General features: G+C 47.7%; 2 protein-coding genes across 8 annotated transcripts in view; one reads left to right on the plus strand and one right to left on the minus strand.

Annotated features, from left to right (window-relative positions):
- Positions 1–73: 73 nt before the first annotated feature.
- On the plus strand, positions 74–3,332 carry LOC113140406 (retinoic acid-induced protein 3). Of its 2 annotated transcripts, none has more exons than XM_026324153.2 (4): positions 74–381; positions 1,009–2,191; positions 2,821–2,876; positions 3,033–3,332. In XM_026324153.2, the coding sequence occupies exons 2-4, from the start codon at positions 1,069–1,071 to the stop codon at positions 3,120–3,122; spliced, it is 1,269 nt and encodes a 422-aa protein (XP_026179938.1). In that variant the 5' UTR covers positions 74–381; positions 1,009–1,068; the 3' UTR covers positions 3,123–3,332. The 2 variants fall into 2 exon arrangements, with proteins under 2 accessions (XP_026179938.1, XP_026179939.1); XM_026324154.2 differs by having other exon boundaries at positions 2,999–3,110.
- A 2,769-nt stretch (positions 3,333–6,101) lies between these two features.
- The window catches only part of LOC113140658 (RNA binding protein fox-1 homolog 2-like), a 37,006-nt gene continuing 16,191 nt past the window's right edge, over positions 6,102–26,916 (minus strand). For 3 of the 6 annotated variants that reach the window (XM_026324551.1, XM_026324553.1, XM_026324549.1), the window contains 11 exons: positions 22,192–22,392; positions 21,440–21,613; positions 20,966–21,019; positions 20,721–20,813; positions 13,107–13,374; positions 12,084–12,140; positions 11,755–11,905; positions 10,839–10,881; positions 8,722–8,819; positions 7,938–8,013; positions 6,102–7,807 (listed from right to left, as the gene is read on the minus strand). In XM_026324551.1, coding sequence (XP_026180336.1) covers positions 7,763–7,807; positions 7,938–8,013; positions 8,722–8,819; positions 10,839–10,881; positions 11,755–11,905; positions 12,084–12,140; positions 13,107–13,374; positions 20,721–20,813; positions 20,966–21,019; positions 21,440–21,613; positions 22,192–22,392 — 1,260 coding nt within the window. In that variant the 3' untranslated portion in view covers positions 6,102–7,762. Of the gene's footprint in view, positions 7,808–7,937; positions 8,014–8,721; positions 8,820–10,328; positions 10,372–10,838; positions 10,882–11,754; positions 11,906–12,083; positions 12,141–13,106; positions 13,375–20,720; positions 20,814–20,965; positions 21,020–21,439; positions 21,614–22,191; positions 22,393–26,916 lie in introns of those variants that run through there. The other 3 variants (XM_026324550.1, XM_026324552.1, XR_003296670.1) reach the window with 3 other exon arrangements.

Below are 26,916 nucleotides of genomic sequence, written 5' to 3' on the forward strand. Positions count from 1 at the left end.
TTTGTGTATGCATCATCACCTCCAGGTGAGTGAACCCCACCTATAATCTGAGGGCGGGGCAGACAGGAGGATTTGCAGGAGGGGTGTGAAAGGAGCAGGTTTGCAGGTTTTCTTCGCTCTTGCCCAACCAGTTGGTTCGAGGTGGAAACAGCCTCAGACGTTAGCAGACCCGTCGCTTTCCCATCGTCCCCGCTTTTCCTGTGAGCTCGGGCCGCCGGAGACATGGACACATCATCAGGTTAGGAGCTGCATGACTGCACACCAAGCAGCTGCTGCACAAACGGAAATTACCGCAACATTCCCAACTTCAAATCAGACTTTTGGGGCAGATCGAAGGGAAGGAATCGGGTCAGCTGAGACTCAGAGTCATAAAGACCAAAGGTAAGCTGCTGTGTTTTTATTCAGGTTTGGTCCAACTTTAATAGTCCCCATGTGGAGTTTCTGTGCACTGTATCAGCTGATCTAAACCTCCAGGCCCTCATGTCCAAACAAAATCTTACAGAGGTGAAGACTTTCCAGCCTTTGTTTCACTAACCTTTCTCCTATACGCTGACACAAGCGAAGGCCAGTGCTCATGCAAAGCTGAGTAGATGTGACGTGAGATAAGTGGATATTAAAGGTCATCTTTGAGCCTGTGGGGCCGAAACAAAGGGCTGAAGGAAGTGACAAACAGCTATCAGGAGTGGATCTCTCTCTCTCTCTCTCTCTCTCTGTGTCTCCTGCTGTGTTCATACCTCATTCACACACTTTTACGAGCCGATGCAGTACAACGGTCCCAGCCTCCATGTTTTTTTCTGCCACTGTCAGCGTTTGCTCACACACTCCTGTGCCTTGTTCTGGCTTGTTGATCCACTCCCTGAGACCTGGTTTTTTTTTTTTTTCGGTTTCACGCTGTCACGCTGTGACCTCTGTGTTAGATCCTGCCTTCGTCACACACCGTTAGTGTGTACAGTGGAACTCGTTCTTCGATAGTGTTGCCGTCAAACATGCATGTGCCTTTTGTTTCAGGAGCTGCCGTACCAAAGAACATTTCAAAGGAAGGACTGGATCCTGCTGTGGATTACAGAAATGAAAATGGCCTTTTCACCTGAGAAGCACAAATCCCTTTTCCCCCTCGTCTTCCTCCTCTGTATCCCCCTCACCTGTCTTTGCCAGTCAACCAACAGCAGCTCACCTGCAGCCAACACCCCAACCTCTTCCTCTAATGACACCTTCCTGAAGGGTGTGCCAGGCTGCGGCACAGGCCTAAATCCCATCTACAGGTACCTGTGTGACCGCCGTGCGGCCTGGGGCATTGTGCTGGAGACTCTGGCCTCTTCTGGCTTCCTGTTCAGCATGATTCTCATTGGAGGCCTGGTGCTCTGGTCCCTGTGCATCTGTTCCGCCCTGCGGCAGCAGCGCAGCGCCCTGGCAGCGACGGTGACCTCCATGTCCTTGTTCTTGTTGGCCACAGCCGGGATCTTCGCCATCACCTTCTCCTTCATCATCGGCCTCAGCCCCCAGACCTGCCCCACCAGGATCTTCCTCTTCAGCGTGCTCTTCTGCCTGGCCTTCTCCTGCCTGCTGGCTCGCTGCCTGGCTCTGCTGGGCTTCACAGCCGCCCGGGGCTGGGGGGAGCCCGCCATCGCCCTGGGGCTCTTCACCGTGCAGGTGATCATCTCCACCGAGTGGCTGATCATCGTGCTGGTCCGGGACCACAACCCGTGCGAGTACAGCCCGGAGGAGTTCGCCATGCTGCAGATCTACGTGCTGTGCCTCCTGTTCATCAGCCTGATCCTCTCGCTGCTCTTCATGTGCCGCTCCTGCTTCACGCACAGCTACAGCTACACGGGCCCCATCAACCAGCAGGGGCGGCTGCAGGCCATAGTGCTGTGGTTCACGCTGCTGCTCTCCGCCTGCATCTGGGTGGTGTGGATCACCATGCTCACCAGGGGAAACCCGGAGCTCGGCCGTCGACCGCAGTGGGACGACCCGGTGTTGAGCATCGCCTTGGTGGCCAACGGCTGGGTGTTGCTGATGGGGTACGGCTTGTCCCAGGTCGCCTTCTTCTGCAGGGGAGGGGGCAAGTCCAAGGACGTCCCTCTGAACTTCGCCGGCTGGACCAGTCCCAGCGCTGATATCCCAGGACTGGGCAGTCCCAAGGAAGGGAAGGAAAACGGAAGCTTTGAGAATGAGGGAGAAAACAGGAGAGGTGAGAAACCAGATGCTAAATAAGTCAATTAGAGAACAATCCACAGATAAATCAGCCTGCAATCAGCTATCAAACAGGTTTTCTATGAGTCATTTACACCACAGGGTTCTGGTTAATAAAACAAACAAATATTCACATTTAAACAGCTGGACTGACATATGTAAAAGTCTGTTGACTGAACAATCAATCCATGACTATTATTTTAGCTCTGAAAGTCTTTAGACAAATGAAGCCCAACAGGAGAATAATTCATCTTTAGCAGCTTGTCCACAATAATAAGAATAAGAAGAATAAGAATAATAATAATCATCATCATCATCATCATATTAATGGTAAACAGACTTTTTGGCTGCAGTGACAACAAGGAATGATGCTTTAGTGACAGCAGGAGGGTAAAACAGCAGCAATACTAACCACACAAACAGGTACCGGCTCCTTTTCACCAGTAAAGGGACGTTTCACCGAGTGACGTCTCTTATGACGTGTCCCGACGTGAACTATGGAGCCAGGGTCCAGAGTCAGCCAGTGAAATCCCCCATCAGTCAGCTCGGCGCTGACTCTGGGCCTTTCTGATGAACAGTATATAACGAGCCGGTAATTAGCCGACTGAACCATGTGTCTCCCTCCAGGCAGGAGAACCGAAGCATCGCTGAAGTCGCCCTACGAGTCTGGATTCTCCATGACGGTGAGTAATGAACAATCTGACCGCACGCAGCCCACAATTAAACACTGTGACCTTTTTCCTACTGGAAGCAATTACAGCCCAGTCTCACTGCTCTGAAAGTTTATCACGGTTATTAATTGCAGTGACGTGACCAACGTGCGACCGTGTGTGTTTCAGGACATCGACCCCGACAAAGACTACACCATCCCCCGGCCTCAGACCACCAACTACCGGGAACCTTATGATGAATATTACGAACATGAATAAAAATCAGTTACTTCTGTCTGATGTGTTTCACATAGACTGACACCATGACCAGAGCTGAGGATGAACCGGCTCATGCACTAATCTTTACTTCACACACAGATTAGTGCTTGGTTTTATTTTTGTTTGTTTGTTTTTGGGGGGTTATTTTCTTGTTTTGAAGTATTTCTGTGTCATGACATATTAAATGTTTCTGCTGGATGTAAAAGAAGAGAGACAAGACTCAGGTCTGTGCTCTGTGTGAGTCTCATCGTGGAGGGTTCAGACAGTCCTGCTTTCTTCCGGCAGGAAATCCACATCACTAATGCTTAATGGAAGTGAGTTTTAATGAGGCCGTGTGTGTGTGTGTGTGCGTGTGTGTGAACATTGTGTATGTTTGGGGGTATAATCGCCCCGAGGTGATAGAGGAGGCGTGAAACTGCCGGTCTGAAGGAGCAAAAACTGCTGAGCGGCATCTGTGAACGGTGGAGAGGAGGACGAAGGGAGCGAGACGAGAGGAGGTGAAAAGAGGAGAGGCAGATGAGATGAGATGAGACAGGAGGAGGAGGAGGAGGAGAGGACAGGAGTGCTGTCAGCGCTGAGAGGTTTGAGCCATCACTGATTAACATCTTCATATCTGAAGGTACATTTCAGCTGCTGCTGCTCCAAAAACAACAGGTGTGGAGCAGGAACACAAACTGTGGCTTTTGTCAGTGATGCCAGTAAAACGTTTGTCCTCAAAGGCCTGGATCTGTCTGTCCCGACCTGTGCCCCATCACACACCAGAGGTCAATCACCTCCACCAGAAGATGCAAACCGCAGCTCGACCACACGGGCAGCAGGGGGCGCTGTGTGCAGGCAGACAAGGGGGCCCAAGAGGTTAGAGGCCCCTGGGCCAGAGCCTGAGCATGAAATAACTGGTCACCTTTGTCGTTTCAGTCACAGAGCTCAGTTTGGAGACCAAGGAAGGGCACAAAGACACACAAAAACAAAAACAGCAGCAAAATGACCGAACACAAATGAAAACTGGCCCCACATGGACCCAAAAAGACCAAAAACAGACACACAAAAACCACAACTTTCTTTCAGTCCTGTAACGAATTCACGCAGAATCTTGGAAGTAACTTTATTCAAATCTAAATCCACAGACTGGAGCTCTGTGCTCTTCCTCCCTCAGTGGCCTGGAGTGACTCCACCATTCACTAAGGTCAATTTCTCACTTCGACAGAGACCCAGTCTTCACACCGCCCCTCTTATCAGACAGCTCCCAATGAATTCTACCAATTAGCCTGACTTCAACTACTCAGAGAGAGCCTGCCATCAAATTGGCAATTGGCCTCTTGTGCATTAGAGCAATTAGCAGGGATATGAGGTTTCCCGCCACATCCAACCCATTTACAGCCATTAAGTCCAGATGCAATTAAAGATTGTTCCAGATTGTTCCCCCTTGGCAGTGATGAAAAATTTGGAGGTGGTTGAAGAGCTTTGTGCTCGGTAGCTCTGCTGCACAGTTAACACCAGCTAATGCACCAGAACACTTCCAGTGTCTCGCCTCAGTCCACTTCCACCAGGTTCAATCAAACACACTCGTCCTTTATCTCCTGCCTGTGTGTGTGTGTGTGTGTGTGTGTGTGTGTGTGCACTAATTAAAGCAGGCTCTCTGCTGGTTGACAGACACAAAGCACAAAGACAGGTGGAGTGTGTGTTCATCGTTAGGTGTGAGTGACACAACAACACAACAGCTCAGGTAATAAGTTTGCAAAGACCAGGATAAAAACCAAACAGTTTATTATTATTATTATTATTATTATATACATTCAATAATAATGAAGAGATAAACAGAAGGCAGACACAAGGATGGCAAAATAAAACTGTGAGAAAATACATGTCACTTATCGAAAAAACAAATCACTTGGATAAATGAGCTTCTAAGAGCATGTGACTTAAAAAGAAGAAAAAAAAAACAACCTCCACATGCAAGTCAAACCCATTTATGAAATCCCTGTACAAAATCTGCCACAGTGTGGGGTGGGGGGGCAGAGAAAACCTGTGTGGTCGCAGCTCAGCTCTGTGGGTGGGCAGGGTCTGGATCACACCCGTCTCATCTCCACACGGACCGAGACCAGGCTGCTGCCGATGTCACGTTTCAGCTTTACCTTCGTTAGAAAACGCAGCCCACATGGGCCCAGACACAGCAAATAAACTTTCCACATCAGCTGCGGCTGGTGATTACCACGACCACCAGAGGCTCAGAGCGGAGATAACTCAGATTATTGAAGCGGGCCGGCTTCCATAAAACCTCCCCCTCCCCTCCCCACCCTGACACCGAGCCGGACCTGTACTGAGGCTCGTCAGCCCTCCTGTCACCTCGCATCACGTCCCAGACCCTCCTCCCCTCCTGCTCCCGCACTACGACCTGAATTCATGCACTAATGAGAAGCTGCTCCGCCCGACGCCCTTCCTCTGTCCACAGCATGCACGGCAACGCTTCTCAGAATACTTGTAAGGAATAAGACAAAAAACAAAGAGGTAATGTGCATCAGTAATATTCATTGGACCTACTGCACACACGGTTCACAATCACACACAGCAACAACACCCCCTCCTCACCCGTCCGCAGCCCCCGGGGGGGAAAACAACAACAAAAGACAGAGGGCGGCGTTGTTGTCCTGTGGTCCTGTCAGCTAATGATGAATGGCTCAGCCTCTCACCTTCACCACCACAATGTACATGGACCCCCCCCCCCCCCCCCAATGTACTCTGCCTGTAATAAACGCACCTCAAATGCAGCGTCTATCTCCGCGTTTCAGCGAATCCCCCCCCGACTCCATCTGTGGCCCTGATTTCCCCCGTCTGCAGCCAACACCTCTGCCCCAGCGCTCGTGTCTTCGCTAAAATGAAGCCGATAAATTAGAGGCTGAATTTAATTTAACGGCGTGTTGTGTTGGCAGATCGCTGCAGCCTTTCACACAAGTGTGCTCTTGTTTTTTTTTCCTCAGGGTGCTGAAAAACACACTGAGCAACGTAAAAAGGCAAAATAACTCGACCACAAACATAAGAAATGCACCAGGACCAAGACTGTGCTTCTTCAGAAAATCTTTGGAACCAAAAAGGCAAATAATAATAGCAAGAACATCATAGTGAGAGTACGTGGAGCTGTAGGACGCAGGTCAGAGACCAGCTGTAAAACCATTCAGAGCAAACATTCCCAGACATGATCAGGGATTTAAAATGACACATAATGTGCACAACTAGTGAAAAGAATGAATATAAATAGAAAATTCTCATTACTTCAAGACTCCATTACATGACTGTGATCTCTTTGATGCACTGTGTCTAATCTGGGCAGTTCTGGTGGGACCTGTTGTTCTGCTGAGTCAGTTCAGACTCGTTCCACACACAGAGCAGCTCTGCCTGAGGCCTGGAGGCAGAAATATCTCAGCTGGCCAGGAGGGATTCCCGATGGCAGATGATTTGGCTCCCATGTGGGAGTCCCCGCTCCCAGTCCTGCCTCGCTAAATCTAGTTCATTTGTGTCCGGACTGTCCATCTGACCCGCTCGCTGCATCGCTGCTACAGCTGGAATGTAGGACCCAGAGAGAAGTGGACCCAGTCCTTTTTAGGAAGAAGTCCGATGAGCAGGATCAAGGATGAACCTTAGAAGGGAGGTGCAGCGAGTTCTCAAAACGGACAGGGTCAGTCCGTAGCTGCTGCGAGGACAGAGGGATTCAACGTCCCATCTTAGTGTTGAACTCCCAGTAATAAACGGAATATGTGTAGATCAGCAAAAAGGACAAAAGAGGAAGAAACTGGACAGTTTCAACACGTCCACGTTGTATAAAATGACACTTCAATGCAACTTTGTCTCAATGGCAGCAACAAAAAATAAACTGAGGTAATGCAGAAAAAGCAAAGTCGCTTGTTTTGTTTTTTTTTTGAATGATTTTTTAAGCTTTTTGTGTTTCCTTTAATACGTGGGTTGTGTTGTTGTGTTGTGAAATGCTGGAAATAGACAAAAAATGTGGTGGTTTCTGTCAGTCAGACTCTCCCTGCTTCGCTCCGGCTCAAGGTTCAGTTTCCAGCTCTACAGAAAAACAACAAGTGTGTTTGCTTCATGATGATCCCAGGATGTTGAAGCCTCTTCAGCTTCACGTCCGTGTAGTGTTTGAACAGTACCAGTTCTCAGGAAAGCTGTGCTGCAGCAGCTCTAGGACTCTAAGTGTGTGAATGAAGGTGTGACTGGGCCCGCGAGGGGCTCCGAGGCTCATGGGAAATGGGTTCGTAGTGTGCGGGGGATCAGACAGGAACAGCAGCGTCCGTCCCCTCAGGTCCCAGAGTGTCTCTAAAAACCGTCTGAAATTTGTGCCCCGTGGTTTAAAGTCGTCACCTCCGGCTTTTCATGTGGGACTCGCTCCTGGAAGTTTATTTTCACCGCCGCCGTGTCGGCAACAGACAGAAGAAACAAACAGTTGGAACTGATGATGTGGCAATGACGTCTCTCGCCGCACACACACACACAAAAACAAAAACAAAAACAAAAAAAACAAAAGACAAGAGTTGTCCGTATAGTCCGCCTGCAGAGAAATGGATGGGAGCTCCTGCCAAACAAAGAGCTTGGAAAAGGGTTTTGGAGCGATGGGAAATTCCTTGGTGTGATTTGTGGTTTTAGTAGGGAGCAAACCTACTGTACCCCGCCCGGTATAAACTGGCCTGAAAGAGACAGAAGAGACAGCACACACAGAGAAGTTACAGCATTTTAATCTTGTTGTTGTGCAGTCGACTCAGTAACTAGACATTTCTCTAGCCAAGGCTTTTATTCGTTTTAAATCTGTTTTCTCACCATGGCTCCCACTCCGTAGGCGGCAGCAGCTGGGGCTAAAGCGTGGTAGGGGTCTGTGGTGTACACCCGGCCAAAACTGGCAACACAAACACAACACACAGGACGTCAGCCGTCAGGACAGGATCAGGGGCCCTGACCCGACACATTCGTACACGTACAGGTGCCGCTAACGAGCTAAACTCAGCCATGTGGCCGATGACAGCAGGAAAGAGGAAAACCAGAGTGTAAATCTTCAAACATCAGTAAACTAACGAAGATAAAATAACTGGCTGTCTGTCTCTCTGATGGTTTATAGTTTGCCAAAATAAAAGCAGGTGAAGAAGAGATTTGGCTTTTTTCCTGTTGCAGCAACAACCTGGAAACTCACACTGTTTTAAAGCTCCGTCGCACATCAGTGTGAACACTGTGCGTTTTAGTCAACAACGCTGAAAACACATACTTCAAGTAACGTTCAAGCCAAGTGAGCTGTCCTGTAATTATCTCTCTGTGGTTCACACAGTGTTTCGTCTGCTGTAAAGAGACGTTTACAGACGTTTACAGACGTTTACAGACTAATGAGGTGTTTCTTTATGTGGCTCGGTCTCATTGATAGAAATGTGGTGGACAAAGTAATAAAACAGCTGAACAGATTGGAAACAAACTGGACATTATTGCCTTCATGATAAAGGATTCACTGCAGGACTGGAGGATTAGACTGATCAGTTCTTAATAAACTGACTCAGTCTGACACAGGGGTTCCTAATAAACCGACTCAGTCTGACACAGAGGTGTGCGTTGACCTCACCTGTCACTGTAGGCGGCGGCTGCAGCGGTTGCTCCGGTTACGGCAGCAGGCTGGGCGTAGCGGTAGGCAGCAGCAGCGGCTGCAGCAGGGTAGCCTCCCTAAAGACACACACACACACACACACACACACACACAGCAGAACTAAGTCACAAAGTCACATGACTAGGTGTAAATGGGGGGGGGGGCACACCACAGAGATGCACTATACTGTAATTTAATTCAAATCAATGAATAGTTATATGCACTTTTTATCTCCAGGTGACATGATTATGTAGAATAACTTCACTGCACAGTGATAAAGACCAAATGAAATATAAATGTTTAGATGTTCTCCACCTTTTCCCAACATTGGTAATAAATAAAGTATACTGCATTTCTCTGTGGGGGAAGGGGGAGGTGGTGTGGTGTTGGATGTGGGACAAAAAGTGCTTTATCAGTGAGACACAGAGGAAATTGAACTGTCAAGGTTGTATTATCACCACTATGGGAGAGTGGGGGGGTAAAAACAGTGGAAGACAAAACGTTGAGGTCATATAGAAACCTCAGTCAGAACGATTGAGGTAATGAGGGGATACATCAGCAGAACGCCTACAGCACTTTGAGAACACTAAGATGTTACAGCAATACTGAGACATATTTATGAGGAAAACAGCGTTTATTATTATTATTATTATTATTATTATTATTATGGTATTATCATTATTTGTGTTCACAGAGGAGAAGAGGAAAAAAGCCGCGCACACAAACACACCCACACAAGCCTATGCTGACACTAAAAATCATCTCCTCGCACTGAGACCGCATGCACCACCCACGAAAATCAAACCCACTGAAACAAAAAAGAGCAACAGCACAGCACCGCTGCATCTGGACCTGCAGCTGGATCAGAACAGAGCACAGCAAAGCACGACAGGAACGCCCGGCGTTCTCCGAGACGCCTGCCGGAGCAGAGGCGGAGGGGGGGGGAGGAGAGAACCAGGGTTGTTAGGGGGGAGGGAGAGAGAGAGCAAGGCCTTCTGGGTGAGTGGAGCGACAGGACGACACGGAGCAGTGTGTGTGCATGCAGCAGCTGATCAGCACATGCTTCAGTAATCGACCTGGGAGGGGTCGAGGGGGTTAATTCAGGAAGAGACCATGTTCTCCCTTTCAGAGCGTCTCACACCGACCAGGCCTTTGCTGCAAAGTCGTAGCCTCCAATTTTCACGGAATAATATGAGAAACTGAAGCTCAGCATAAATTTGGATTTTCTTGTTTCATGTTTTTGACATGTTGTAGTTTGAGCCAAGATAAGAATCTTTCTCCAAGACTAGCCGACCACACAAAAGAGACCAGGTTCTCTTTTGAACAAACTGGAAGGAAAAAACATACACTCGGTGCGATTTAGTAGTTTAGTACACAAACAAAGCCTTTCCCCACAGTCGGAAAAAGTGCACATTTCAGTGAGTTAGTAGAAAAACAAAGCAAAACTCAAAGCGGTGGTGATTTATTTCTTATAACAACTAAAAGACAACAGGTTCCAGATCAGATCAGAAGATGATTCATAAGATCAGAGGGGGTAGTACAGTAAAACAATGCACACTGTGGGTTTGGTGTTGAGGTGACCCTACCTGAGGCAATCTGGGACTAAGGACTGAGTCCTGAAACACTAGTCTATAGAGAGAACAGAAACAACCGTTGTCAACCTGGAAACACACACACACACACACACACACACGCAAACACACACACACCTCATACACTGACGCATCCGCCCACAGAGCAGCCTTTGTAGCGGTGTTTCAGACGCTCGATGCTTTCATTAAGATTACACAGCGCTTCTGTTTTTATTTTTAAACCAAGACAATATATTCTGACCCGAGCTGTGTTCAGTTTCTCTGTTTCTATTGCTGTGAGCCTGAAGTAAAAGCCACCCTGCACCATACAGGCTGCTGTGCGTCTCAACAGTTCTTCGTCGCGGGCCCGTTCACCTTTACGCAGGCGGCTCTGTGCAGCACATGACCGGACGCACATGCAGAATCACCCCCAGAGGAAACAAAAGAGCAGGAGAAAGGCGTGAGGGAAGGGGCAGGGAGGTGTGTCGGTGGTGGAGGGGTAGGGGGGCGTGAGAGTTTACTTACATACAGGTCTGCAGCTCCGTAAAACCCATCCTGATACACCACACTGAGAGAAGAAAACAGGACGGGGTGGGGTGGGAGAGGGGGGGTGCAAACGGAGTGGTGCACACAGTCCCAAAAACCAGAGTGGATGGAGGTCACGACACGGCAAACAAAAGGAAGGGAGGGAAAGAGAGAGAGAGAGAGAGAGAGAGAGAGAGAAGTTATTTCACACCCATGCAGCATGCAGAGGAAATACAACTTCCATTTAAACTCCACAAACCAAAAACATTGAACTATAGACTCGCAGGGCTAATAGATAAAGTTCACTGAAGTGAAATGAGACCATAAACCGCTATTGTTCCCCAGCTGCAGTAAAGAGCATCACTTTGTGAGGTGGAGCTCTGAGTGGAGCAGAGCTGGGCTGGGTATTTCCTGCAGTCCCAGACCTCATCTCGTTTGGCTTGATTTAAATGATTTAAAAGCAGGAGGCCATTAACCAATCAACTGAGCTTTGATGGGAATATCACAGCAACAGCATGCACAGTGCACACACTGAGGGACAACACACATCGCAGTAATCGTGCATCTGCATAATGACTCCATGTGGTTTGTGTGTGTTTATGCAAATCTGCCCATGGTGCTGATGTGTGTGTGTGTGTGTGTTTTTCTAATGGACCTTCGATGCCACCGTGGCCTGTGAGGTGACTGACAATGTGCCAGTCGGGCCGCTGAGGAAATGAAGTGTGAATAATGCCTGAGCACGAGTGGTGTACGAGCACGGCCGTATAAAACAGAAACCTGCTCGAACGCAATTTGGAAGATGAGTCTGAAAACGGTTCCACTCAGCCGAACAGCTGCCTATCAAACACACATCTGGGACAGCTCCCCGGCATCTGCCGTCCACAGCTCCCGTTTACAAGCAGCGTTTCTTTCTTACCCGGGGTAGGCGGGGATGGCGGGCTGAGGCACGGCTGCCCTCACGGCGCTGTAGACGGGCCGACCTCGACCCCTGAGGTGGGCACCGCGAAACGCCGCCGCTGCTGCCGTAGTGGCCGCTGCCGCGGCCGAAGGGTAGGGGAACCCCGGAACTGCAGGAGGAGGACGAGGACATTAACAGTGAGGGAGGAGGTGGAGAACAGGACAGAAAAAAAACAACAGACCATGCAAATAAAAAAACAGAGGAGACAGAATAAATTAAGGAGCAAAACAGAAACATAAAATTAGTTCATAAAGACGGTGGAGGATGGAGACGGAGGAGGGTCTTACCCGCATAGAGCTCTGGTCCGTACACGGCCCCCACCATAGGACTCAGCTTCCACCCCGCTGACAATCACAGAGAAGGGAAGGGGGAACAGAATCAACAGGGGCAGTTTAGAGCCAGTGCAGGCTCCTATTAAAGACCTGCTGCATGAGTTTCACTAAACCACCTCGTTCACCCCGTCTGCTGCTGCCGTTCAGGCCTCACTCCGAACGGAGAGACCAGTTTCACTGACTAACACGTGAAAAGAAGAATAAAAGAAAAGTCAAGCAGAGAGAGCAGATTCTGCTTGTGCACCGAGCTCCGGACGGAAAGAGGAGCAGAAACGGAGCCAACGCTGAGCTGGTGCCATCTTAATGAAGTCAAACCTGCAGCACGAGCAACAGGAACGCTGGATGACCTGTGCGCACACAGCAGGTCAAAAACTGGTCTGGTCTAATTACTGGAAGCAAGAATCTTTAAACTAAATTCATCTGGAGACGCTGCAGCAACAAACTTTGTGTGTTTCAGTCCATGACAAATGAACAATTAATGTATTTTAACACGTTGCTAGAGTTTCCTCACACTTCATTACGCTGCAGATATGTTAGTTAGCTTTAATCAAAACGATTTAAAGCTTTGTAATAAACTAAAGTGAGAAGAAAATGTGTTTGTCGTGTAGTTAACATTCAAGGCAGTGACAAATTTTAGTGGAGTATTTTCATCCATAAGCTGAAAACAAACAAGCTCTGCTCTCTCTCTCTCACACACACGCACACACACACACACACACACACACACAGAGTGACTCTCAGCCTGCAGGATCTTATTTTCTATTCAAGCGATCTTTGCCACATGGTCCTTTAAAGGAAGCTCGTTACTGTCTGACACCTGTGCCTGCTGCACCCCTGCCCTGTTTACCCCCTGCAGAACGCTCAGCTGCCGTCGTGACTGGTAGGTGGAAGCAGAAAATAATGAAACTGAAATAAACTGCATGAGATCGGGCTGCCACAGCGTGCTCTGGGGGTCATCGTGAGTCGTGCGGTCGTTACCATAAGGCAGCGTGCTGAGAGCCTCTCCGTTAGGGTAAGGGCTGACCATTTTCTTGTTAGTCATCACCCGGGCAGTGGCGTTATTCACCTGGGGACGGAGGAGCAGACGGTCAGACACAGACAGAACAGCTGGGACAAAGCAGATTAAAACATCACAGGGCCAAGGCTCAGCTACATGTTGGTGTTTCACTGCACTGGTACGTTCAACATGCCTGCTGGGACGCTCGCCTCCTTTTGTGTTCATCTTGGTGATGCTGATGTTAAGTTTCTGTCACAGTTAGAGGAAACTGTTAGACCTACTTGTATCAACGTCTGGTTTAAACCTGCTTCAGTCCTCCTGCCCTGTCTGCAACATAATCTCTACAGTGCAGCCTGGGTGGCGTGGGAGCTGGCTGACAGCTAACTGCTGGATGTGAAGATACAGGACCGTGCAGTAAAGGACTTAGGTTCCTTTGGTTGGCGTCATATGTAAAATACTGTGAATGTTCATATGATAAATCTGCATCTGCAGAACGAAAAGAAGAGCAAACAGGAAGAGGTGAAATCTAAAAGTCAGTGCTGTTTTATTTAACCAGTCAGGTCAACGTAGATAGACCTGGCCAGTAACTCTTCAGTGACGTGTGTGTGTTTGTGTGTCTACGTGGACGTGGACTGTTAAGGGGCTTTTTAGTCGTCATGCAGTTAAAGGTGAGTTGCCCAGTGGAGGACTGACTGTGGGGAGATATGACGGCTACTGTGGGTGACACTGGAGAGGAGGGTGGGGGCACAGCAAAGGAAATAAAGCTGTAGTTTTCTACTTTTTATTATTTGCATGCAAAGGTGAATGCATTGTGTTTTTTTTTTTTTCCCAGATGTGTGTGCATGTACTGCACATGCCCCCTGACCTTTCAGTCCAAGATGGCTGATAATCTTCTCTCTGAGCTTCAAAGGCTCAAAGCCCAGTCCCTTGATCTCTCCTCATCTTCCTTTGATGGGCTTTAAGAGACGGAGATTGCGGCTCTGTAATAACCTGCACTGTCCGGGCACGCTGCTGAAGCTGCACATCTGACTGCGTGGCAGGCTAAAGATTAATAAGCTTCTGGAGACGTGACGGGAGCGTGTGGACGTGACAAAGGAAGGGGCCTGAGGAATGAGAGAGCTTGTGTGCACACACTCCCGTTTAGCAGCCCATTAAAAAGCCCAGCCTCCCATTGGCACTGCCTCTCTCAGTGAGTCATGTTCTTTATCAGTCAAGCTTCATTCAAATGGAAATAAGGTTTACCTCATTTTTCGCTCATTGCAAATGACAAGGTCAGGAGGAAATGATTCAATTAGCCTAGCCTGGCTAGCTATCTGATGCAACCGTCTGCGAGCGCCTCAGTGGAAACGTTTTGAAATATAAATCGAGTTAATGAATCAAATTCGTGTCAACATCTTTTACATCACAGTGAGATTTTTTTTTTGTAGCCGTAAGTTGTCTAGAGTTTAGCTTTTGGACGGTAAATGTGTTTGTGTCATGCTCCGTTAATGAAACTGGGTAGACAGGAGAACATGCAAATCAACAGAGACCAATATCAAAGTGTTATTGTTAATAAAACATTCAGCCTTTCTCATCCCACTGTTGCCCTCCCAGTTACATGTCCATATGAAACCAAACTTGTGGGGTTTACAAACCTAAAAACAAATCTTAAATAAATAAATAAATAAATAAATAAAAATACAAGGGAGAGAAAGAGGGGGTGCAAAAACATTTGTTTGACAAAATTAATAATCATATATCACAGAAATTACACGCAGCCAAATATGGGCGCATCACATGACCAAGAGTGAGTAACAGACCAAAAATAAACAAACAAATAAACAGTAAAATAAATAAATCAGCCAATCAGCAAGCGTCGGATGCAGCATAGAGACCACTCAAAACGATCGCAGCACTCCCACATCGAACACACACGAGACAGAGGTGGGACAGGTAAGTTCAGAGGACGGGATGCAGGTCAGAAGAGACAGAGCCAGTCCATGTACGAAAAACAGAAGAACATAAAGATGGAGTGAAGAGAAAGAGAAATTAAGGGAGAACATTTTACATGAGCAACACAAAAAACAAAACAAAAAAAAAAACCAACAGTTACTGTCTCAAACAAAAATATACCAAGGTGCATCATTCAAATAAAGCAATTAGATTTGGTGACCATTCTCCTAAAATCTCATTTCATGTGGTGGGTTGAGAAACAGAGCACCAAAGGATGGAGGGAACAGAGAGAGAGAGAGAGAGAGAGAGAGAGAGAGAGAGAGAGAGAGAGAGAGAGAGAGGGAGAGAGTGAGAGAGAGAGAGAGCAGTCCTCATTCCCAAAAAAGGAGAGAAATAAAAGAAAGATGAGACACTATGCCAGGCATTAGAACTGTGTCACAAACTCAGACCAGTACACTACGACTACAACTACCACTACAACTACTAATACACAGACAGTCCACTACGAGAAAACCAAACCAAAAGAGGAAAACAAAATGGCAGCATAATAGAGACCCAAAAAACACAGCGAGGTAAACCCCATGTCGGTTTAGAGATGCATATGGTCCCACAACAGCCAGCGGCAGCAGCTGTTCGTTGCGGGTTGCAGCAGAGACTAGTTCTTACACACAGATTTAAAGGTGCAACCCAACATTTTTTTTTACTAGTGTTTACATTAGTAATGGATTTCTGAGTAGCTGCAGCAGTCCAGTCCAGGTCTAGAGTAGCGTAATAAATAAAAACTGTGTGCAAGTCTTGATACATATGTGTGGAAAGTCCTTGTCTTGGCCGGCCAGCCACTTTAGCTCTGAGCCTGGATCGGGGGCTTTCCTAAATCTACCGTGCCTTAACTCACTTTTCTCAAACGTCCAATCGTCAGGGTACGCTGTGCTGTAGGCAGGCAGGTCGAGGAAATAAAGAAACTCAAAAGCGGAGCAGCGTTATTCGCCCTGCAGCCCGGGGTCTGCAGTCAGTCAAAGCAAAGCAAAAGGAAGCTTCATATCATTTCTGTTGATTTGTATTAATCAATAAGATATTCACTGAGTCCGATGGAGAATTAATCAGATGGACTGGGGCTAGCCGTGTCGCTGCACAGAGGAGGGTGATTACATTCGGTCATTCCCAGTGAGGTGTTAATGACATGGTGGTGGTGGGGGGGGGGGGGGGGGGGAGGATGTGGAGGAGACATTACTGCTGGAGGATCCAGTCTGCCGGAAGACGCTGTGTCCGTCTGTCTGTGCACCTGTGAGACTGTAAACCTACAAAGCACCAGCCGCTTTTCTGGGCCGGCGCCGTTCGTGGGCCTGTGCCCGTCACGTCTGCTGAGCCTCAGCGTAGCTACTGTACATAATACTGCATCATGTGGGGGGGGGGGGGTGGAGGGAGGGTAAGGGTGAGAGGGATCATTTCAGTGATGGATGTTTGTACACAACTTACCGTTGCCGCAGAAACAGCGAGTGGTTACCGTGGAGACTGACAACAACACACAGAAGTCATCAGGGAAACAGAAAAAATATAATAAATAAAGGAACAAATAATCCTGGTGACAAAAGAAACCTAAATGCACCCCAACCCCACCACCACCACCCCTTCCACACCCCCACCCGCTCTCCTGCCCACCCCACCCATGTGAAATGAAAACCAGAGAGCAGCAGAGTGAACAGATCAGAAGAGAGAAGAAGAAGAAGAAGGAGGAGGAGGAGGAGGAGGAGGAGAAGAGAGAGGATGCGAGCTCTGAGCTTCAGTACGACCAGCAAGGTGTTCTCCGCTCTGAACGGCCACAGACACGGGAGAACAAGGGGGAACCTTAACCCCAAACATTGGCCTGCTGCAGGTACAGGGAGGGTCTGGGGTGCAGCTCGCTGGACCACCTCCAAGAGACCACCCTCCGTCATAAGAGCAGACCAGCAAGAGGCTGCTTTAATCTGGCTCTGCTCCAGTCAAAATGACAAAAGGAGGTATTTTTGGTTAAACGTTGCAAGCAATGACTCATTCCTGTGTGGTGAAGTTAGGCCGCAAGAGAACAGTGTGTGTTTGGAAACTGGCCGTGGGCAGGGCGGCTATAATTTGCATTTTTTTTTTTTTTTTTTTTTTTTTACCAGTCACCACAAAAGAACATATTGAAGGAGAGTCAAAGAATCAAAAGAAGACAGAATATGGAAAAACAAAACAAATGACAACAAACAGGAACAAAATCAGGCCAACAGAGATCATGGTATTAATGTTGGAAAAGATGATTAAAGATTAGATCAGATCAGATTAAAATCAAAGTGACAGAAAGACACACGAGACTGGCGAGAAGAGGATGAAGGAAGGATGGAGCCGACACGTAAAGAAAGACAGAGGGTTGGAAAGGGCAAAGTGCAAACTGTCTTTCCCCTTTTCTTTCAACCTTTTCTACATTTTCACTCCTGCATAGAACAGACACACACACATGGATTCTCACACATTGCATTTGTTAAATCTTTCCTGAGGCAAGTCATGCAGCGGCGGAAAGCTCCGACAACAGAAACAAAACAGGACTGCTGAAATCCAAAGCTTGGGGGGGGTGGGGACACAGGGAGCCAGTAATCCTTCACCTCAGGCCAATTCAGCGGCTTCAAATCAAGTTTTATCAATTCACAGTCTCACAGTAAGAACAATTATGGGACCGGCTGATTGAAGTGAGCTGAGGACCAACTGTGTGTGGCGGCAGCACCGGGCGGTGACTGTGCATGGTCAGACATGCAGACCCATGGGACAGCTCCGTCTCATCCTCCTCACCACACACATCCATGCGGCGATGACGACTCTCACTACTCCCTCACCCACTTTTGCATGCAGACCTCTCGTGTGACACGCACACACACACACCCCTCAGCTATTCTGCGCTATTGTGATATCACGTCTGACTAAAACTCTGCGCTGCGGAGGAGCCGTCACTTCCTGCAGCCCTCCAGCCACACAGATCAGCCACAAACACACAACCTCAGATCAGGGGTTAGTGAATGGGAGCCTAAAGGGCTCTCCATGGTCTCTGAGCATCTGCAGATGCTGTTTTCTCCACTGTCTGGACGATTGAAATCAAAATTAATATTAGAATTTCACCATCATCCTCTTCAAACTGTCCACCTCGGTTAAAAGAAATGAGAGATGAGCCTAAAGTTTGGTGCAGCTGCGTAAACGAGACCATGCAGGGACCCCGGTGCACTTCCTGTACAGCCAAAAACCGCAGCATAAAAGAAGAAATATGTGACTACACATGTGAGTGAATATTGGGCCAGATTAGCCTCCAAATACACGTCAATGACAGTCACGTTGCCGGCAGACAGGTGTTGAGTGAGGACACACACACTCAAACAGACACAGCCATGGTGTGTGAGAACACACACCTATATATAGGCCTATAGGACTCTATGGTCTATATACACATGTAGAACAAATGGAGATGAGATGGGATCACAGGAAAGACAAAGTGAAGTGTAGTTGGGCCACTTACATGGGAACATTGGAAGCGCACAGGAAACTGACTTCTTCAAAGCGCAGAGTTTTATTCCAGACAAAGAGAAGTACAGTTTAACTTTAAGCACAACAATCGTCTTTCTGTTCAACACAGGCCAGAAACATGCACACCATGGGCAGCTAAGATAACAGAAGAACTACTAACCAACTCCCATCTGCATGCACCGAGAATAAGAAGCGTCAGCACCCGCGAACCTTTAGAAATCGCTCAGTCATAAATCATTCTAAGGATTCTCACTCTGGCGAGTGGAGCGAGGCCGTGAGGCGCCCAGGTGCAACTGATTTCATGCTAACGGAAGAAGTAAAGTAAGATCCCATCACCAGAACTAATTCAACAAAACAGTCAAACAGGACAACATGCAGGAAAACACATCCAGCTGTCTGCAGCACTGCCTCAGTAGGGCGACACATTTCCAGGCTGGAATACCAACCATGCACACGTCATCAGCTGTAACTCATGCTAGTGACGAGCACTGAGGCCCACAGTAACTGTCACATATTTAACAATGCAATCCCACGGGCCTATATTTCAGAGTTTCTGAAGTATAACACAAAATGTTGTCTTTTCACATCTTCATCTTTGAAAACGTAGTTCAACAAACTCTGAAATGATATGACCAATTAAAGCAAGAGTTACTGCAGCAACATCTGCTAGAAAGGAGAACTGCCAGAGAGCGTTGCCTCAAATAGAAACGTTTGGCCCTTTCTCCTCAGCTGAAAGAATGTGTAAACACAAATCCACGGTTTATCCTGCGCTGGCCTTTTGTCTCCTCAAGCCCATGCACCATAAACAGACACACTCGACAGACTCCTGCTGCTGGCTCACCATGCGGCCGAGACGTGACCCGCTACAGCCCGACACCACTCACTGGAGTACAACAGAGTACATGCAAAGTGAAACTGAAAACACAGACAAACTGCTCGCTGATTAATAAGTGACTGCTCTCATGCAAAACTTAGAGAGAGAGAGAGAATCAGGTTAAAGCAATGTCGGGGACAACACAAGTTGTTGACTGATGCAGGGTGAACTGGCTCCGTCAGTATCCGTTCAGCTTGCTGATTGACTGAGGGTGGAGGTGGCGGAGGGACTGTGTTGCACCAGTGGATGCAGGTGGCTGTCTTTCATTCTTGACCACACTGCAGCAGAACTGAGAACTAAAGAGGGTCCAGCCAGCCTCATCCATCATGCAGGAACTGACTCACACACACACACACACACACACACACACACACACACACACACACACACACACACACACACACACACACACCACGGGGACATCACCACAGTAAGCCCATGCACAGATTCTGGCTTACAGTGGGTCAGGAGATCCAACAAGGACAACTGGCTGATTGAAACCCCAATTAAAACAAAGAAGAACTCTGTCAAAAACTCAACACATGCTTCAGTTACAGATAAAACATATTTACCACAATCAAAACAACCTCAACGCACAAAACGTTACATACAGAAAAACTCAAGTGTACAAATCATCGGTAAGAATCCAGACTTCCATAAAGTGAACATGCGTCAGTGTTGCTCTGATTCCCAGCATGCTGCTGTTGCACCAGGAGCCATAAGCTTGTCACAACCACTTAGGCACAGCAGCGGCAGAGGGGAACACACAAGGATTTCTACTCTAGGGAGGAAAATAAGAGCATCTGACAGCAATCTGCCATGCATCATCCTTACGCTGCGTTCCTCTCGTGCCCTCCGGTGCACAAACTACACAGACATCATTCCAATTGTTGCAGAAAGAGTTGTAACATCAGTGTGGCTACAGGTTGTGCATCAGTGGGAAAAAGGTGAAGAGGCAACAGCTTAATGAAAATAATAAATAAATAAATAAATAAATAAATAAATACTGCAGTGAAAAAAGTACCCAGCATGCCTTATGTAGTGTTCTTGCACCCCCAGTCATTCCCACCACAAAACCAAACGGTCTTATTGGATTTAAAAATAAAAATCACACTGCAAAAGGACCAGGGAGTGGGATGCCAGTGGGCTGCATCAGAGCATATCACTAAAGGGAGGATGGGAGCTAGCTAGCAGTCAGTGATCAGGCAGAGTTACAATGGGAGTAGAGACAGCAGACAGAAGGAGGGAGAGAGGGAGAAATTACCTCAATCTTACGACCTTCCACCAGCGTGCCGTGGAGCTTTTCCCTGGCTTTCTCTGCGTCTGCGCTGTTCTCAAACGTCACAAAGCCAAACCCCTGTGGTACACGGCAGAGGTTAGAGGGGCCGAGACGGGAGCGTCCAGGCTGCCGTCTCCATTGTTTGATTGTTCTAACACTATGTGCTGATGCTCTTATCAATAAGGGTCACACTTAAAGAAGAACATCATGCCCCGTGGGAATGCACTTACCTTTGAACCCCTCTCATTAAAAATTATCTCTACATCCAGAATCTTCCCGAATTGCTGCAAATAAAATTGAGGAAAGAAATTAATGAAAACACAGAGGAAAGAAAGAAAAGAGTCATTTGCACATTTCAGTCTTCACACAATCTTTGAGTCTTTTGCTGCAAAGTCACAAGCTTGTGTGACAGTGTGACTTGCAGCTTCTCTGCACTAGGGGTCGCTGTTACACCAAAGACAACTTCCCACATTTCCCCTGGATTTCTCCGTCTGTCCCTTTGCCACTGATACACAGTGACACACAGAGCAGCAACTGCCCCCTTCAGTCACCCACAGAAGACCCACGAGAGTCTCTCCTTTGGGTGCCTCTTTGTCTGAGCCCCAACCCAAGTGGGGCAGCCTGTCCACAGAAAACTAGGGGTGTCTAGACTGATTTATTGATCCCACTAAAACTGGAGGCCTCACAACATTCCAGCATCTTACCCCAAACATCTGCCTGAGGTCAGGGTCCCGGAAGCGGAAGGGGATGTTTGAGACATGGAGGCGTTTGGGGGTCCCTTTGGCCTCTGCGGAGTCTCCTGCAGAGCCCCCTGCTCCTGTGCCTCCCGCACCGCACTGAACACCGGCCTCACCCTGGGACGTCTCCTCTGCCTTTATCTGTGTGGCAGGGACAGAAAATAAGACGACTTGGGGATTATTGTGGAGAAACACATTCCTGTAAACACTGAATATCTTAGCTGCGCCTGTTAGCATGCTAACATTTGCTAAATACCAGTGAAGTACAGCTGAGGCTGATGGGAAGGCAGGAGTGCTCTGCAGGGATTTGATCATAAACCAAAGCATCTGATAAATAATTGATCTTATGATGGTGCTGCAAGGAAAGTAACAGCCTCACCAGGTGAGTTGGTGCAGTGAATATGTCCACACGACTAAAAACAGTTATTCTAACATTTTTCATTAAAAAAACAAAAATGCAGCCGATTCATTCTCAGGAGAATATTCATGTCTGCACAAAATTTCATTGCAGTGCATTTAATAGCTGTTGATTTGTCAGTCTGGACCAGAGCGGCGACTGATGGACCTCGACATCCCGAGGGCCACTGGCTGCAAACCTGAACCAGGGACTCAAACTGTGTCCACTGGTGGAGAACTACTAAGTTAAAGCCCCTGAAGTACGAGGACAACCTGCCACCACAGAACATCCCTGACAGGCTGTTTCAACACTCAGGGCTTACGTTGGTGGTGGTGGCGGTGGTAGTGGTGGGGGCTCCATTAGCACCAGCCCCTACCTCGCCGGCTCCTTGGCCCCCGGCACCAAACATGGCTCCAGGTCCGAACTCTGTCCCGGGGAGGCCGTTTTGAGGAGGGGGTGGAGGAGGGAAACCAGTAAAGGGTGGAGCCACCAACCCGTCCTGTCCTCCCGTGGAATCCTGAGCCTGCGAGGACGGGGAGGAAGGACACACGTTAACATATGTTCTCAGAAAGCATCTGACAGTAGATGCAGTTGTGATGAAGGCTTAAAATCTTGCTTCGCCTCGCTCGCTCTGTCACCACCGCCCCCCCCACCAAATTCCCTGTTCCCTACCCTCTCTCATATCTGACAGGCATGTGTTTTCACTCAGCCGACCATGAAATATTTACAGCAAACACATCTATTATTAAGAGTCAGAAAATTCGATCCACAGTTTGAGATACCAAGATGCTGATGGGCTGGATGGGCGCGCACGCAGATAAATACATACGGTGACATGTTTATAGCTGCTGCTGGCTCCTGGGTTCCTTTGAGAGACCATCTATAATTCAGACTCACTGTGCTGGGGCAGTGCTGGCCTCAGGTCTGCTCTGCACCGTTACAACTGTATCAGCAGGATCATCTCCTGCTTCTTTACAGCCGTGCTCCGACACATGCACCTTATCTCGCATGTGTTTTTGTGTGCATGTGTGTGTGTGTGTGTGTGTCTGTAGTGACTCTGCGGTACTGCCTCCCTCAATCACTCCACACACACTCAAGGGCATCTTGGACCAAGTTTTACAAAATCACTTCTTTAAAGCAAAGACGGAGGAAAAGAAAGAGTGAGGCAGTGGAAGGATTCAGAGCTGAAACACAAAGGAGACTAAAAGAGGAGACAATCTTTGGGGGTTTGGGACAGCACCCAGCACCCAGCACCATCAATGGGTGGCCCACACTCCGGGCTGGAAGACAGTATATTTGGTTAAACAGAGAAACTAAGATCCTGCAAAGCGAACTCTGTCCAATCCTACACCCCGACTGCTCGCTGTGCGTCTGCAGAGATGACTGCGCTGCTCTGGCTCTGCAGCTGAGACTCAGGGGCTCGTCTGGCATCTGGGCCCAACAGACAGAGTCGTTCAGCATCATATAGTCGACATCAGAGAAATGAGGCTGCAAAATACAGAAGCAGAGTGGAAGATTCTGGGGAGGTCGTTTGCGGCCGTGCATCGTCGTAACGCTGCCTGTACGTTAGAACGAACGTGTGCAAGCCGTTAGTGTTTTGCATCTGCTACAGTCTCTGGCACTAAGTGATAGAAGGGGAGCCATCAAGACGATCTTCAAAGGTAATAAACCCTTAAATCTCATTGGTTTGGCCTTAGCCTACTGAGGCTCGGCTGCATCGTGGTCTATGTGCACTTGTTGGGGCATGTGAGCTCATAAACAAGCAGCAGCCTGCACCGAGCCACCAAAGGGTGTGTCCTGCAGACGTCTCCCAGCCCAGGCCTGAGTCACACACTGAACCATGAATTAAGACACACACACACAAAAAAAGTGACAAGCAAACAGGACGGTTAAAGCTTATGATTAGAATGAATTAAACCTAATCACGTTTTAACACAAGTGCCCATTTACATTTTAAGCCTGAGTGGATGAGAGAGAACGGAGATACTTCATTAACATGGATGCCACATCATTAACACTGATTGTCTCCTGTTTTTCAGCTCAGGGGTTCGTAAAAAGAAGCTACGACTGTTTTTATTCTGCCCTGCAGCTGAAGACGCCTCACGGCCGACACCGAACCGACTGGACTGGACGTCCGGGGTGTTTTAATATTCAAGGTTTAAAGAACACGGACAAAGGGCTTGTGGCGACCTGTGTGATATTCGCACGGTATAAACAGATGACGGGACGAAGCGATGAATGAATAAACACAAGGATGAAAGACGTGGATTAAGATCAGAACAGAAATCAGGAAGTCCACACATCAAGCATTCGGGGCCGCTGAGTAACGAGCAGCACTGCCCTACATGGCAGCATCATCATATAGTCGACAGCAGAGGGGGAGAAAGGAAAAACGGCATAATGGAAAAAGAAAAGGGGGGGGGGGTTTAATGCGAAGGGGGTTATGGGAAATACTGACACACTCTTTTAGAGTTATGTCTGGTCTGCACACACACTTTCCAAACTGATGTCTGACATGAAATGAGCTGAACACACCTCAACGGAGATCTTTTTAAACCAATGATCTGATAGCCCCATGTGAGGTAGGACCTGCTCGTCCAGACGCTTCGACCCTGACCTCACACACAGCAGCCGTGCAACCTGGGACACGTGGTTTTCCATGGACAGAGAGGGCGAAGTGCAGGGAGAGGCCTTTTTTCACGGCACATGTGTCCGTCAGCACCGAGGTGAAGCTCAGTAAAGTGAACGTCCAGATGGTGATGCTACTGTAAGTCACCCATCACGCCAGTTCACGATCATTTGGATCTTTACAGCTTCTCCTCCTCCTGCGCTCCATCTCTTGTTTTTACAGCAGCTGGAGAAGTCTGTTTCTGCCCCCCATCCCCCTCCACCCCATCCCATCCATTCCTGCCTGCCACGCTTGATGAAAGCCAGAGGGAGATTTTTCTTTTTTTCATTTAAAACCACAGACACCCGGGCTTTAGGTCCGTCAACGCACAGGCCACAGCCCACATCCTTATATAGCTGCCTCGGTGCAGAAGCTCCTGTCTCCCTCCTCACGAGGGCCAATCAGATCACAGTCAGACCGTCCCCTTACAAGTAAATAAGTAGTTGTCTGGCACAGACCCAGGGGACACATGGATGCTTATCTGGTAAGAAAAATGACCAAAGTGACAACCTGTAGTTAAAGCTGTAATCAGGATCAGGATCAGGCTGCTGCTGTGAGCAGAGAGAAGCTGAGACCAGTGGACTCTTTGTTCCTTCAGAGCCTGGAAACGGTGACGGCCGTTCTCAGCGTCTGGACCTGGTTTTTGGAAAAAGACGAGCCTCCCATTGTTGGTGAGGAAGAACCATGTGAGCCAGGTCAGCGGTGTGGCTTCAGGTTCTGGCTTCACACACATTTCATTGGTGCTGGATGGGATCTGGACTCAGTAACGAACACCACACCGTCGGTGTCCGCAGGTCTGACATCTGATCCGTCATTATGATAATCCTTTCTCCAACACCCTCCACAGGCAGAGCGTAGAAAGATAAAACCTGCACTAATCTGGTTTCATTTGATCAAGCTACATCAGATAAAGCACATGCAGAAAGTAAGTCATTAAAAATAATATTAAATATCATAGAGCTACACAAATAAACAACATGTGAGGTTGTATCAGACCAGCAATGATCAGTCAGTTCATTGACTGGGCCATAAAAACAAACCAGCAGCTGAATATTTAAAAGAACTGACAGTGGAAATTCATAACAGACTATTAATCAAGAAAATAATCTGCAGAATAATCAATTAGAAAAAGAATCAGTAACACTTTATTTCACTGGTCCAATTTTTCCCAAGACTTTCTTGAAAGTTTCCTGGAAAGAACAACGTAGTTTGGGACAAATTACAAAAAAATAAATAAAAACCGTGTCAACTTTCTTCCTGATTGTGTTGACATGAATTTCTGTGGAAGAAACTCTGTTTAACCTCATTAGTCACTGATTTACTATTTTATCTTTATCGTGGACCAAACTAAATATTTCTCCTCCATAGCGAGTTGTTCCTCAGTCCGTCCCCATCAGGCCTCAGTGAGCCGGGGTACCAGGGTGCTGGGCTCCTGAACCAAACACATGTTTTTGATCGTTTAATGTTTTACGGCCTCAGCCAATTCAACTCGTGCTTCAACTGAACGCAGACGAAACTAAATTATTTTCGTTATTTTCCAATGCAGGAAAAATGACAAATCCATATGTGGTTTAGTGAAGGTCGAAGGTTTTATTCCCAGATTAATAATCTTAGTCTGCACAGTCTGAAGTCTCTGTTCAGAAATGTTTTCTTGCAGCCCTTTGCAGAAGTAAATTAAATCAAAGAACACGGTGTCATTGGATTCACTGCTGCTGTGAAGTCGATTCGATTTGATTTTTCGCTTTGATGTTTTTAACATTCACAGCATTTTGCACCTTTCCGTACTTCCAGCCTATTTCAGACATTAGTTCTTATTTTGCTGTTTGAGATTTGAGAAAAGGTCCAGCGTTAAAGCTGTGGGTGACGCACTGACAGGAGCTTTGTGTATTGTTTAGACGAATAAGTCACATCAAGAGACTCTGAGCTTGTGGGTAATTTGTCAAGGTCGTGCGTAGGCCAAAGCTCCCCACAGGTGGGACAGCTCCAAAGGTTTAATAAAATAAATACAAACATCACGAGGTGTCAAAAGTGTTTATACTAAATAAGGAAAAAGCCAAACACGGTCTAGTTCTCGGTCTGCCGTGTGTCAGGGGTATGACTGCAGTCCTCATCTGCCCACTTTCAGATCCCAATTATTGTTCTTCAGATGAGACTTTATTCTGTGCTTCTCTCTTATCTCATCAACGATGGACGTTCAGGGAGTTTTTCAATCCAGACCGATCTATGGATGACGCAACAGCAGGAAGAGTTTTTCACACTAAACCTCCAGGAATCAATAAAAACCAATAGTAAACACAACCAGGATATTGATCCTTGTTGAACCCCACATATCAAGCCAATTGAAGGGGGGTGAAAGTCTGCTGCTCTGCCACTTACCAC

Source organism: Mastacembelus armatus, chromosome 8, assembly GCF_900324485.2.
Source record: "Mastacembelus armatus chromosome 8, fMasArm1.2, whole genome shotgun sequence".
NCBI lineage: Eukaryota > Metazoa > Chordata > Actinopteri > Synbranchiformes > Mastacembelidae > Mastacembelus > Mastacembelus armatus.